This window comes from Coturnix japonica, chromosome 5, assembly GCF_001577835.2.
Source record: "Coturnix japonica isolate 7356 chromosome 5, Coturnix japonica 2.1, whole genome shotgun sequence".
NCBI classification, from domain to species: Eukaryota; Metazoa; Chordata; class Aves; order Galliformes; family Phasianidae; genus Coturnix; species Coturnix japonica.
The window spans coordinates 12,290,478-12,304,120 of record NC_029520.1 but is presented as its reverse complement, the minus strand read 5'-3'; the positions used below and the strand labels follow the sequence as shown (position 1 = coordinate 12,304,120).

General features: G+C 43.7%; 2 protein-coding genes and 1 long non-coding RNA gene across 6 annotated transcripts in view; 2 read left to right on the top strand and 1 right to left on the bottom strand.

The window, feature by feature from the left end:
* The window catches only part of MICAL2 (microtubule associated monooxygenase, calponin and LIM domain containing 2), a 119,040-nt gene extending 111,797 nt beyond the window's left edge, over positions 1-7,243 (top strand). The window contains exons 33-35 of the mRNA XM_032445211.1: positions 2,210-2,309; positions 3,185-3,258; positions 4,033-7,243. Coding sequence (XP_032301102.1) covers positions 2,210-2,309; positions 3,185-3,258; positions 4,033-4,217 — 359 coding nt within the window. The 3' untranslated portion in view covers positions 4,218-7,243. The remainder of the gene's footprint in view (positions 1-2,209; positions 2,310-3,184; positions 3,259-4,032) is intronic.
* On the bottom strand, positions 5,692-10,879 carry LOC116653552. Of its 3 annotated transcripts, none has more exons than XR_004307648.1 (3): positions 10,673-10,879; positions 8,982-9,139; positions 5,692-6,291 (listed from the first exon to the last, which is right to left on the bottom strand). It is a non-coding gene; the product is annotated as an uncharacterized LOC116653552 (long non-coding RNA). The 3 variants fall into 3 exon arrangements; XR_004307649.1 differs by lacking the exon at positions 10,673-10,879 and adding an exon at positions 9,956-10,067; XR_004307647.1 differs by lacking the exon at positions 10,673-10,879 and having other exon boundaries at positions 8,982-10,061.
* Positions 10,151-13,643, top strand: part of PARVA (parvin alpha) — a 54,181-nt gene continuing 50,688 nt past the window's right edge. The window contains exons 1-2 of one of the 2 annotated variants that reach the window (XM_015863945.2): positions 10,151-10,267; positions 10,425-10,635. In XM_015863945.2, coding sequence (XP_015719431.1) covers positions 10,500-10,635 — 136 coding nt within the window. In that variant the 5' untranslated portion in view covers positions 10,151-10,267; positions 10,425-10,499. Of the gene's footprint in view, positions 10,268-10,293; positions 10,313-10,424; positions 10,636-13,643 lie in introns of those variants that run through there. The other variant, XM_015863946.2, reaches the window with a different exon arrangement.

The following is a 13,643-nucleotide window of genomic DNA, read 5'->3' as shown; positions in this document are numbered from 1 at the left end:
AGAGTACTGGGATGGATGGCCTAGAGCTAGCTCTTGTTTTTGCTGTTTTGACAATCGCATTTCCTAAAGAAGGCTATCTGCCAAGAGATTGATGCTTCTCATTCTCTTCCCATCCTCAGTAATTGGATTGCCCTCATTAAGGTGAAAGTACAATTTTTTTCTCCCTGCTGATTGTTTGCGTGTAGGTGGCCGGTTACAAATAGGGCAGATACTGAAATGTAGGATGTTACTGTCTCTCAATAACTCTTCTGGTGCAAAAGCATGAAGCTGTAAGTTTCCCAAACAAAATGTAAGTGCTTTGTCACTTGAATTATAACATGTGTAATGATGCAGGAATCAGTGAGTTCAGTGTTCCATTTGACCTTCTTAAAAATAATGGGCATTATTGTTTAATGAATGACCAGTGTTTATTAGGTTAAATTGTATTTAAGCAGGTCTGTGCTTATGTAATTCAAGTGGTTTAATAGGTATTATTAAGGTGATTAGAAAACGATCACGGTTCAGCAATAATATTGAGCTGGAAAGGTTGTGAATAACCAAATTTAGAGACAGGCCTGCAAACACTGGTCTTCAGTGACATTTACGCAACTCTCCTTTAATAATTCTGTAAGCAGAGGATGAATGGCCCCTTTGTTAGCGGGGGTTATTCATTAGCTCCTCAGCTGAATTAGAAGAGAACATGTGTGGGTGTGAAACAACTGCCATGAAGACTGATGAGCAAAATGAGGCTTTCATGATCTTCTAATTGTAGTGACAATCCATGCATTTTTTATTTTTTTTTTCTCTAAAGAAAGAAAGAATATCAATCCAAGAGTGTTTTTTCATGGCCCTATTTCCCTTTATCCTGATTCTAAATAACAAATAATAAATAATTAATGTATCACTGCTTTGTTTTCCATTGACATTTGTGGAGGCTTATAGAGATCTTTTGCCTACAAGAAAATACAGAAATAAAAATCCCCAGGCACGTTTTCCACTGAAATTAGCATAACCAATCAACTGACTGAACAAATCACGAGGAATGGTGGAAAAGGAGAAAATTTGTGTAGGCAGAACATAGAAAAAAATCCAACTCTGATCTGGGAGGCGAACAGACATCTGCACCTGTGTGGACCATTTCTGATTTCATGAGCATCTATCCAAGGTTTCTCAGAACTTCCAACAGAGTCTAAAGAGATCATCTGAAAACCTCCATGAATAAGGAATATGAGGTTTAGAAGTTCTAGGGAGGAGCAAACTTGCAGATCCCCTCCATGTATAACATAGAGACAACTATTTTCACCTCTTTTCACTTTCCTGTTGCTTTATCTTCCCATTTCATGGTAACTTCAGACTGGGGTCAAATCCCAATAGGAAATCACCACACACTGTGCAAGTGAGCATGACTCCTGATCTTGGTACAGGGACCCACACCCTTGTGATGCTCAAACAAGCTGACCTGGACTCTCTGGGATAACAGTACCTGCCTGCAGTTCTTCATGAGCACAGGGATCATGTAGAAAGGTGGCTGGGTGCTTCTGTTTTGTGGCAGAAAAAAAGGATGGAAGACGTGAAGTGAGGAGCATGTTAAAACAAACCTTGAGGAAAAAAAATAATAACTAAAATAAATAAAACAAATTCCTCTTGAGAAGGTGGATAGTCTCTGCTCGATTAGGAGTATCACTGGACTTAGATATTCTCTTGACAAGCTTGACTGAGGATTACTGCTGGTAAAATCAACTTACCTGCTCATTCACATATAGGTTTGCAAAGGAAAAGGAGAGCAATAAGTAAGCAGGAATCCATTTCTGATTAACACAGGTAGGGAAGTTACTTACCATCTCCTCTCATCATTTATATAAACAGATTTGCTATTAACATAAAAAAAGTGTTATCAAAGGCAGAACTAAAAGAAAGCAAGTGACCATTTGGGGGAAAATAAAGAAAAATCTATTGAAAGAAAAAAAACTTGATTTCCAAATAAGCAATGTTTTTAAATCTAACACAACTTTAATTGCAATAAACTACAGCACTCAAATAACCATAAACAGTCATATACTATATGTGTTATGATTGGATATTACTCATGTAGGTTGCATAGAGAAGAAAAATAAATCTGCTTTGTGGCTCACCTAGCCTTACAAATGAGGATTATTTAAAGTGACCTCAAGTGACAAGAGCATTGGAAGGAAGCCCAGTCATGCATATTCAACTTTGCTATTTTAAACAGTTTCAGGCATGCGGGATGAAACTCAGATGCTTCATGAGTGGTTTGAACTGGTCCTGGAGAAGAATAAATTAATGCGTTACGAGTCTGAGCTCTTGATTGTGTAAGTAAGGATGAATGTTAATGCAAAAGATGCAGAGGGGATACGGAAACTTGTACTCGTAGCACATCTGAACATGTTGCTGTGAGACAGAGTTAGGAACTGTCAGAATAAACATAGAGTACAGTCTGTTTTGAATGCAGACCTTCAGTTGAGCCCTCCTCACTGTTTCCTTCTCACAGTGCTTCAATTTATTTCATTCCTATAGGATACTCAAAAAAATACAGCACTCAGATTTTCTGTCTTTATGCAACATGGCCCTAATGAACACTTAGGTACTTTCTCTTGTATAAGAAAAATAATCTGACAAATGTATCTCACAAGAGAAAAAGCAAAGGAATTCAGCACTGAGATTAAACAAGTATATACACCAAGCCAATAACAGCTGCCTCATGAGCTGCTGTTTGTAGCTGATGGAAACAATATTGGGTCATCTCTCTGCTTCATCTCTCGTCCTCTGCAGTGTGCTCAGCAGATAGCTGTAGGTGGCACCCAGATGTTTTCTCCATTATCTCTGGATGATGTGGGAATGAATTTAAAGCTGCAGTAATCATTATTCATTCTGACTGGACTCTGTTTGTGGGAGGGCTCAGGCTTGTCCAGAATGGTGGTGTGGGTACGAGCAACAAGCTTTGACATAGCTGGTCAAAGCCCTGAGTGTTGCACTGTGAGAAGGAGCTTAATTCGATGCATAAAGTGAAAGGTGGTAGTAGTACTTCCGTCAGTGTTGTGCACAGGCAATACTTTTAGCCCTGACTGCCCATGAAGAGAAAACAGTGGATAAACAGAATACATGAAATCAAGATTGAAATAATACTTATATTTGTATGGCTTTATTTAAAATTTTTATTATTTAATTTATATTTTATTGTACCCAGAGCCCAAGAATTAGAATTGGAGGACCACCAAAGCAGATTGGAACAAAAACTGAGAGAGAAGATGGCCATTGATGGTAAGTCAAAGTGGGGAACATGAGCTGTTCTACAGTTATGGACCATGCCCATCTGAGTACCCACTAGCTTTGAGGAGTGGGGAGGATGATACTTTTCCTTCTGTGCTCTTCTGAAAGGTTATGTCACCTGCGGAGCTGCAGGTTACCATTGCATTTTGGAACTGTTTTTTTGTACTTGGGTCTACAGTCTGAATTTGTCAGTATTAGAAAAGAGAGTGGGGATGACAAATACAGGCAGATGAGTGAATTCATCGCACTGAATACACCACAGTATCCTGTTGGTTCTTAGCATGTGGATTGCAAGTGACTACAGCTTTCAGTATTTTTTCTGGAAAACAGTTTCTATTTGTACAGATTCTACACTTTGTGATTGGGAATTTTGAGATTTATAAACTAATCTTGAAGTCTGGCACAAATGTTACATTAGGTTTCACACCCTGATACAGTAACTGCTGCCTGCCATATAGCATTTTATTTATGGTGCAATGCTTAGGCAACATTTGCAAATATTTTTGTAAATAAGTAGTATTCTTACTATTAATTCCACAGCCTAAGTTTTGCTAAAAGTTCTACAGCACACTTTAGGGGCCTTAATGGTCAACTTCTAATGGCTTGAAGGCAAGATAGATTTTCCCTGGACGGTAACATGAAAAATATTAACAACTATTGACTTCATTTGAGTGTAATATTTAATCCAAGTACAACAACTGTTAAAATGCAAAGCATAACAACAAAATGATCTGGATTATGACCTCTTGTTTTGTGATCTTTCAGACAGCCTTAAAAATGAGATGGATCTAAATGAGGAAGATGAAATTTTTATTGAGATGATGAAAGTGGTTGAAGAAAGGGACAAACTCGTGTCTACCTTAGAGGAGCAGAGAGTGAAAGAACAAGCAGAAGACCAGCACTTTGAAAGCATTCTATTATCAAGGGGCTGTCAGCTGAGTGGGATTTAAACTGCCATCTGCAAACGAATGTAATTTCAGCAATATTAGTACTATCTTCCAAAATTTAAGGTAATACAAATTTGAAGTCAGTTTCTTTGGAAAGGTCATTCCGTTATCAGGAGCTTTTAAAGAATTTCTGTGCTCACACTGGTGGGAATTGCTTCACTGTCACCATCAAAGATCACAAGAATAAAGATGGAACGGATTTACTTGTCTGAGAGACACCACAGTCTGTGAAAGGGAAACTGGCACTCCAGTGTTTAACTTGGAATGTTATTTTAGTGCTGAAAATAGAGTTCTTAAGCAAAAGGGTGATATCATATAGCATTTTTTGAGATGTCATTATTTTCCATCTGCTTGTCTCACTCTTTATGTGGCTTTGCTTACATTTTGGCACAGCAAAACTATGATGAACTGTTTAAAGATGGAAAGCAAGCATCTCATGTAGAAGTAAGGTTAGTTTTATTTTATTTTTCTGGTGGAAAAGTCCTTTGACTAATAACTATGTGTAAGCACTCATTAAAACCATTAAAATACAATGTCAGAGATGCATTTTCTAGGTATTCTCACATTTGAATGACATGTTAAGCATCTCTGTGTTTTGTAAAATGATAAGGGGCCATCAAGTGGGTAATTCCCCTAAGACTGTTACATACTCCTGTGTGTCACAGGTTAAGCTCTTCTATAAAGTATGCTGAATGATAATTTTAAAATACTTATCCAGACCTGCCTCATAGGCTGTATCACAAGAAGGATCATGAGAGGTATAGCAGTTTAACAAATCTCCCTTAAAATAATTCCTCGAAAGGACTGCAAAAATATTGAGTTCTGCAACAGCAACGTTTGGTTGATAATGTTGTGAGTATGTTATATTTCTTTTGTACTGCTGCTCAGAAATGTAGGTGTAGATCTTTTGCTTAAAGGAAGTGCCTGCTATCTCTTTTTGTTTGTGTTTGTTTGATTGTTTTTCCTGTAGTCGTGGCATAGCAGATGTGCAGAAATTCTTGTTGGTGTTCAGGACAACTTTATGTACTTTCTTAAGTCTGCAATTCTGCAATCTAAGATCGGTAATATTTCAGGCTTGTACATATGATGCACTTAGTGCTCAAACTGAAAAACCAAGGAGACCAAAAGACTGTTTCTTCTTCAATATCGTTTTACCTCACACTTTGACACAAAGATTTGATGTTCTCATTATTTCGTGACTGGTGCTTATTTGCAAGAGCTGCCTTCTTACAGCCAAAGCTACGAGCATTCTTGTTATGAGAAAATTAAGCTAAAGAACCTCTTGGTAACTAGCTGTAGGGTAACAGGTACACTGGATCTTGGTACGATAACTTAGCAGTGATCTTAAGTTTTTGTTGTATTGTAAGAAATCTAAATCATCCTTTTTAAAATTAAAAACAAAAGAAGTTTTCACTGTTGACCACAAAGACATAATATACCTCTGTTGCTGCAAGGACTGTACTACTGTTATGCAGTATTTATGTATTTATACTTATTTATTAGTCTGTGTAAAGAGGATAAGAGTGTCATGTTACATTTTACAGTTCAGATGTTGTCTCCAATTTTCACAAATAAGTTCATTTCTAACAGTTATTTATAGGTAAAGGTCTGCAGAGTAGATTAGGTAGCTTTATCCATTTGGAAATTATTAGTAATAAAGTATAAATTAAGACATAAATAATATCTCAGTGGGATACCTTTACAACATAACACGTTGAGCTTTAACAGTATAATTTGTCTTTCATTTGGGTGGAGAGACATAGCAGGATCCCTGAATGTATTCCAGAATTACCATCAGCCATTTCTGTCTGTCATTCATATGCTGAGCACACCTTGTTCTTCACGTTACATTTTTATTGAGATGGATTGCAGTGATTTGTTTTAAGAGTAACTCTATTCCTTTAGATTGACAGAGAGCAGAAGCAAGCAGGACAGCAATAAATATGTTCATTTTCTCTGTTGAAATCTGCTGGCATCCCTAGTTTTGTGGAGAAAATGGATGGACTGCATCAGTTCCCAGAAGCCTCATGTAATCCAGGGGAGTGATGATACTGTCTGGATCATCTGCCATTGTTTTCTGTAGGAAACAAAGTCATAATATTTTCACTGGATTCTTTTTTTTTTTTTTTTTTTTTTTTACAAGTTGTTACAGCAAACATTTTCTTAGTGCTTTGCACAGTAAGGCAGTTCAGCACAGAAGCCCTTGGTTATATCAGTTGGTGATTATTTATTCACTTAATTTGTACTAAAAGCCCACTTCTCCTCCTCTGTACAAGAGAAGGAAGGGCAGCCCCAGAGGTCCTCTGCCCAAGTCTGACGCACTCACCCAGTGCAGGTGCTGTGCTCCAAGAACCTGGGCTCAGGTCTCCCCGTGGAGCAGACAGGCCATGAGACTTCACCTTACAGCAGATATTTGTTTGGCTGCTGAGAGCCAAGAGATTAGAGGCAGGAGGAGTTGAGAGCCATCAGCATTTAATGGACTGCGTAGATATTCATTGCCAAAATGATACTTTTCTGCATGCCACCTGGTGATAACACTCCATCCACAACCACAGGTCCCACATGTCTACTCTTGGGTGGAAAAATCTGGCAGGTTACTGCTACCCTGACTGGTTCTGCGTGCCTCACAAGCTCAGATCCACAAACATATTGTGCAGGCAAAGCAGGAAAAGAATAAATTCTTGAGCAATTTAAAGCAAGTCTTTGTATTGTGTGAATAGAGGAGGCAGAAGAAATAAGCTACATGCCCTGGTTGCTGGTCAGTTTAATATGGCTGGCATGTATTACAAAACTGTCTAAATGTGTTTTGTTATGAGTGTTCTTACTGCTTGATCTTTCTTGTGAATTGACTCATTAATATATACTGGATTTGTTGGGGTATATTTTTTTCTTTATTTTTTTTTTCCAGTCCTTGGTACCTGTCACTGTTGGGTATAATGTGATGTGCTGGAATGTATTGCCATGTCTAAATGGACTGGATGTGAGCAGTTTTGTATTTGAAGAAATAAAACTGTATCTCACTCTCTGAAGTGCTTGTGAGTCATTTCCATAGTAATTTCTCTTCTCTGGTACCTACAGTAGAATAATAATGTGTGTCGGTGGGTAAGAAATTATATCAGTTTCTTAATCATATACTAGGAAGTAAATTACCCTGTGTTGCAGCCCACAGTTGCATTTTGTAGTTTAGAAATAATGACACCCTGAAGCTGGGTGGCATTCTATTCTACTTCTAACTTAACAGGTTGTGAAATCCATGAAATCAACAACTTTCTTACATAGGAATTCACAACCTAATTTCCTTCGACACCACACACAAACTGTAACAGCTCCCTGAAGACTCGAAGGAAAAGCAACCACATGGATCACTAAGAATTGGTGATTAAAACCTTAAACGCCATTTTTTCAAATCCCCACTATTTTACTTATATTAGATCATCTCATTTTGTTTCTTTTTTACCAGCAGGGAAGCCTTTCAGAGCAAGACAACGTGCTTTTCAAGATGAGAGAAGCAAGACTGGAGCTTATGTTAGCATCTGCGTTGTCATTCCCAGCTCAGCAGCTTAGAACTGCTTGATAGTTCCTCCTCTTCAGATGGCAGATGGACAGCAGCAGCTTCCTTTTGAGGTCAAGGTAATCTCTGACATATTTGAACTGAGCTTTTTCTTCTGCTGACGCATACTTTCCTTTCCATTTTGTGTGCCTGAGAGACAGGCAGGTGTGGTAGTGACGCCTCGTGCTGTGACACTCACAATATCTCAGAACAGCACAGGAATTACAGGCCTGCAGGGTTTATTGGAAGTAATACATCAAACTATTGTCTGTGTTTAACACCTCTCAGGCAGCAGGTAACCACTTAGGGGGTTTGGGTGTCCCAGAGCACAGTGTGGAGAGGAATGTCACCAATGAATTGACTGAGGCTTCCCTCCTGCTTGCTCCTTCTATCTTCAAAAGATTCTGTATCTAAAAAAAGCCAATTGGGCAAGGATTTCAGGGAATGGATTTTGTAAGCTATTACTTGCCTCAAGATCAGTCTGTTTGCCCTCAAGGTAAAGGAACGCCTTGCTGGAATATTGATGTAACAGATGCACAAAATCATGGGCTCAAGTGAAAGGCACAAGTGATGCTTATTGAGAAAAATTCCTTATACTAATTTTTCCTAAAACAGTCTCAACACAGTTAGATGTGAATGCATATGAATTTGGCCATGCACACATCGATGACTAATTGACAGAACTACCACGTGGCTGGAAGCATTAAGCACCAGAATGATGCTAGCATCTGAGTGACAATTCCCTTTGGAACTTCTAAAATATTTCATCTCTGTAGCTGTATACAATACATACTCTTTTGTTAGGTTTCTAAGCAGCCTCTTTTATGGTGCTGTTGACTGTTACTTGGTGGGGAGGTATAGTGGAGGGCACGTTCAGTAGTTAACTGTGCAGAATTGTCAGTCAAATGTGTGGGAAAATGAAAAGGGTGGACTTTGGTCTAGTTCTGTTCCTCCTCAAGTCAGTGAAGAGATTTGCTGAAAGCAGTTACAGCAATAGCAGTGGGGCACTGAAGCATCTGCCTTCTGTGGTTTAAGCGACCAATCAGATAAAAGGCTCATGCAGAGGCACACGACAGAGACAAACGCTGAACTTAAAGACAGAGCAAGAATTTATTGTATGGCCTTAACCAGCTTGGCCTTAAGCCTGTGTGTTTAAAAAATAATAGTAATAATAAGCAAAAGTACTTTGAAAAACTAGACAGGACATCAGAGCTGACCTCTATCACAGGAGCCAGCCATCTCAGGTTAAGTATATGGAATCCTTTCAGTGCTGAAGTGCTCCTTCTCATTAGCCTGGCCAACAGCAAGTATAGTCTGAATCATGTCTCTTCTACCTCAATCAGAAGCAAGAGTCTGTTCCCAATCACTCTGAGTCCTGCAGTAAAAGAAATAAAAGAAACGGGTGTGCATGGATGGCTGTGCAGGTGAATAAGGATGCATGTGAAGTGTGCTGATGTAACCAACTTTATTACCTGGCAATAGCATGAACATGATGAGGCTATACAATTAAAGTGAGCTATCGGTTGGCTCACCAGTAAGAACAAGGTGCTGACAGGGAGCACGGTGAGAGGCCTTGAGGTCTGCTCCAGGTTTCGGCAGCCTGCTTGGAACCAGAGAGCAAAGCCAAGGACACGTGGAGCAGTGGTGGCAGCCTGGGCTCGTTCTGCTTTTAACTGATGGCAGTATGGATGAATAAAGCTTTTCCCCAGGGCATATACTAACTGCACACAACAAATACTCATTGATGTCAGCTAACCGATGCCACCAGCTTGTGAAAACACAACAATTATGAGCTGATTTAGAAATATCCTCGCGGTAATTTCATTTCGCTCATTCCGCCTAAAGGACAGCACGGTATTTGCATGAAGCGTGGGTGGCTTTTTGCCCGAACTGTTAATGGAGTGATTAAGCGGGGAAGGGAAAGCAGCGCCTCCAGCTGACACCGCAGCCCCGGGTGCCTTCCGCACCAGCTCCCGAGCTGCAGCACATCATCTGCTTTAAAGAAGCTTCTCTCTAAAGCAACTCATCTGCAAATGACAGTAGTGCTAAGTCACCTTGCTTCCCTACTTTCCACAGCGGTTATTATTTTATTTTATTTTTCCGTAGAAACCTCGATGCCCGCCTCCCTCAGCCAGAAGCTCTGGCGGTATCCCGAGGGCTGCTTAGCACAGCGTGCTCCCTGCAAACGTACGCGTGCCTCCAGCTGGCACAGGGCTATCCAGCGGCACGGCTGTTAGATGCTCACACAGTGCAGAAACACCTCCCGGAGCTGCCACGTGCGTGCAGGTACCGAGTTGTCCCGGTGCTGCCCGGCCCGCTCTCAGCTCGCGGCGGTCCCGTGCCGCTTCCAGGCGGCCATCAGCCGCCGCACCGCCCCGAGGCCCGGCCCCGCTCGGGCTGCCCGGCTGCGCCCTTCCCCTGCCAAAGCTGCGCCTCTGGCCGCACCCGAGCTTTTTGCTGAGCGGGTCGCCCTACGCCAGGGCCCGAACCGACCCGCAGGAAGGTACGAGGGGCGGCGGGGCTGGAGGGCCGTCCCCCGGCGGGACAGGTGAGGGCGGAGGGGCGCAGCCGGCAGCGGAGGGCGGGCGGGAGGCAGGGCAGGAGCGGGAGAGCGGCACGGAGCTGCCTCAAATGCCTGGAATAATTCCGCTTCCGTTCAGAGCCGGGAGCGGCCTCCCACGGCTCCGGGGCCTCGCAGCCGTCTCCTCCATCCCCGATCGCCGGCCGGGCCCGCCATGGCATCGTCCCCCCAGAAGTCCCCTTCTTCCCCCAAATCTCCCACCCCGAAATCGCCCCCGTCCAGAAAAAAAGATGACTCGTTCCTGGGCAAGCTCGGCGGCACGCTGGCCAGGAGGAAAAAAGCCAAAGAAGGTAAGAAGCGCAGGTTCGCGCGTTTCCTGGGAGTTACCTCGGGACGGGGAGGAGGGTGGGAGGAGACACGGGGAGAGGAAAGGCTCGGGGGAGCGGAGGAAGGGGCTGACGGGCGGACGCGGGTGGGGTGGGCAGGCGAGCGGGGAAGGGAGGAGCGCCGCGTCGCCCTGGGGCGCAGCTCGAGCTGGCGACGCGGGGACGGGAGAGCTCCGACCGGGAGCCGCCGGGCTGATGCGGCCGTGGGGCCGAGACGGGCCGATCGGCCGGGAGGGAGCGGGCGGCGCCGAGATGGTCCCGCGGGCCGGGGAGGGCCGGGCGGGGCGGCCGCAGAGCCACGCGGAGGAGCGGGCCGTGTCCCCGCGGCGGCCCGGGGCTGTCCGGATGGCGGGCGGGGCGGAGCCCACCGCTCTGCGAGACTTGGTGTGCGTGCCCGCTGTAGCTCGCAGGGCGTTGTGTTGTGTGCGGCCCGCCGTCGGCACGGCGCTTTGGGAGGGCAGGGTCACGCACACAGCTTGCAACAGCGCTCTGATGGTTACAGTTTAACCTGCTCGTTCCTGTGCCCGGCTGGGAGCCCTCGGCTCGTTGCAGTGGAGCTCGAAGAACGCTGAGCCGACATTCGGGTTCTTTGTCCGTGTATTTGAATTAATACCCACCCGCTACTGAATCTGCCGATTTAGAATCCCGTGAGGCAGAGAACTGGGGTTTAACCTTACTCACCCAGCGTTTTTGCTGCTGCTGTTAATTTAAACTCGGTACCAAGTTAGCGGTCATTTCCAAACTGTTTTTTCAAGCTTGCAAGTCGTTTGCTTGCAAAGGAGGGGGGCGTTCTGCTCAGCAGACCGTGCTTCTGAGGTACACAGCTGGGTACTGACAGCAGCACAGCATTTCACACAGGCCCCTGTGCTGCAGATACTGCTTTGGGCAGTTCATTTACTCTGTGTGTGATGCTTTGAGTAACCTAAGATACAGTTACTTGAGATACCATGGATGATGTCAGTAGGGATTAGTCATACATTAAAACGTAATATTTAATTACAGTGCATTTTATGGAGCGTTTCATGAGATCTAAAATTTGGAGCAGAGATTTGCTTATGTTCTGTCATGTCGTGTCTTGGTTTTCATTTAAAGTTCTTCGTCTGCTGTCATCCAAAGATGAGAACACTGTCGTTCGGTGAAAGCACAAAGCAGCTCTAACTTTAGATAGCATAAAAATGTTTTTTAAGTGACAAAACCCACAAATGATTAACTGTATTCAGTAGTAATAGCTTTTTATCTTATGAAAAAATGCAGAATATTCAGTGATCTGTTTACAGCTGAACTATCATAGCCCAGAGTTCTGTAGTTTTTGGTGAGATTCTGTCCTTTTTGTTCCTGAAAACCATTCCAAGACTGAGCTGCCTCTTCTGTGCCTATAAGGAGCCCAGGGGTTGCTGGGCAGGAGCATAACGTGTTCACTGGTCTCTCTGTGTTCCTCAAAACCAAGAGCAAATCACACATTTTTGATAGCGGTTTGTATTGCATATTAAGCCTATCTCCATACCAATGCAAGGAGCGAACATAATGATCTCATTTTCTCTATATTGTGTTATGTTATCTTGTGAATTTTACATGGGGGGTTCAGGAAGGCCATGTGTGATTGTCCTCCTTAGATTTACCTGGCTTGACAATGAAGCTTTGTAGTAGCTTAATCCATAAATAAAGGCAACAAGGGAAGCCTTAAGCACAGGGTGATGGGAGCATTTGAGATACTTGATGTAAAATTTGTGTCTTTCTGGAATCTGTGACTTAAGTGCTTTGATGTGTGACTCTGACAGAGATCACACCTCCACCTGGCTGTGGGTGCTCACCAAAGTAACAGGGTTTCTTTGGTCCACAAGTGCCCTATGTAAGGTGAGATTTTTGGCTTGTTTTCTTTGGACCTGTTTCTGTGACTTGTCTTTGAATTGTACAGGAAAAAAAAAAGTGTTGAAGAATTTGTTGAGCAGTGAGGAACCAGGTGAGGCTTAACAAAAGCAAGTGTAGAGTCCTGCACCTGGGGAGGGACAACTGTGTGTGCCAGTGCAGGTTGGGGGCTGACCTGCTGGGGAGGAGCTCTGCAGAGAAGGACCTGGGTGTCCCGGTGTACAACAGGTTGGCCATGAGCCAGTGGTGTGCCCTCATGGCCTAATATCCATTGGTAACATGTACCACAAACAAAAATGGGCTTCTGCGTGCTCATTCCACCCTGGTGCCCTGCAGGCATGCACTGTGTTTCCTTTGAGGAAGAAATGTCATGATGAAAGCTGTATTGGCACCATTCTATCTCTGCTTTCTGTTTGTACCGCAGCACATCAGTGCTGGGCTTTCCTGCTGCATCAGGATAGCTGTTGCTTTCTTTCATGTCTGCCATAATGTGTTTCCAACCTCAGTGCATAGCAACTGACATGTGTGCATAATCTTCTTTCCCTGCTGCTTCTGCCTACCATGTTCCCATGTCCCCAGTGTACCAGCAGGGCCAGCTGCGCAGCTGGTGCTGGGCACAGCCTGCCCCTCTGCCCCTGGAGGAATACTGCCTTGGTGCCAGTCCCAGAAAGCAGATGGAATGCTTCTGCTGAGTGGGAGGAATGGGGAAAGTGGAAAGAAAAGCAGAGGCGACACTCACCTGCTTCTTTGTTGTCATTTGTCACTGCAAACCTTTCTAAGCACAAGGGCAGGGCTTAGAAAAAAAGTGAGGAAGAAAGTACTCAGGAGTAGAGGTGGTTTTTGATCCTTTGAAAACCAGATCTCAGGATATCTGGACGGGGTCCTCTGCTCTGAGGGTTGAAAGCATTGCTGGGTGGAAAGCCAGATAATTGCCTCTGAAACGCTTCTGTCAGTGTGGACAGAAAACCCAGCTGTTGCTTATGCCGTGATGGCAGTAGCCCTCCCAATGCAGCTCTTGGGCCTGGACTAAGCGGCAGCTCTGGCACGCTATAAGCTGATGTCCCCTACCCTGCTGGATGTGCACAGGTGCTAGAGCAACTGCTGTG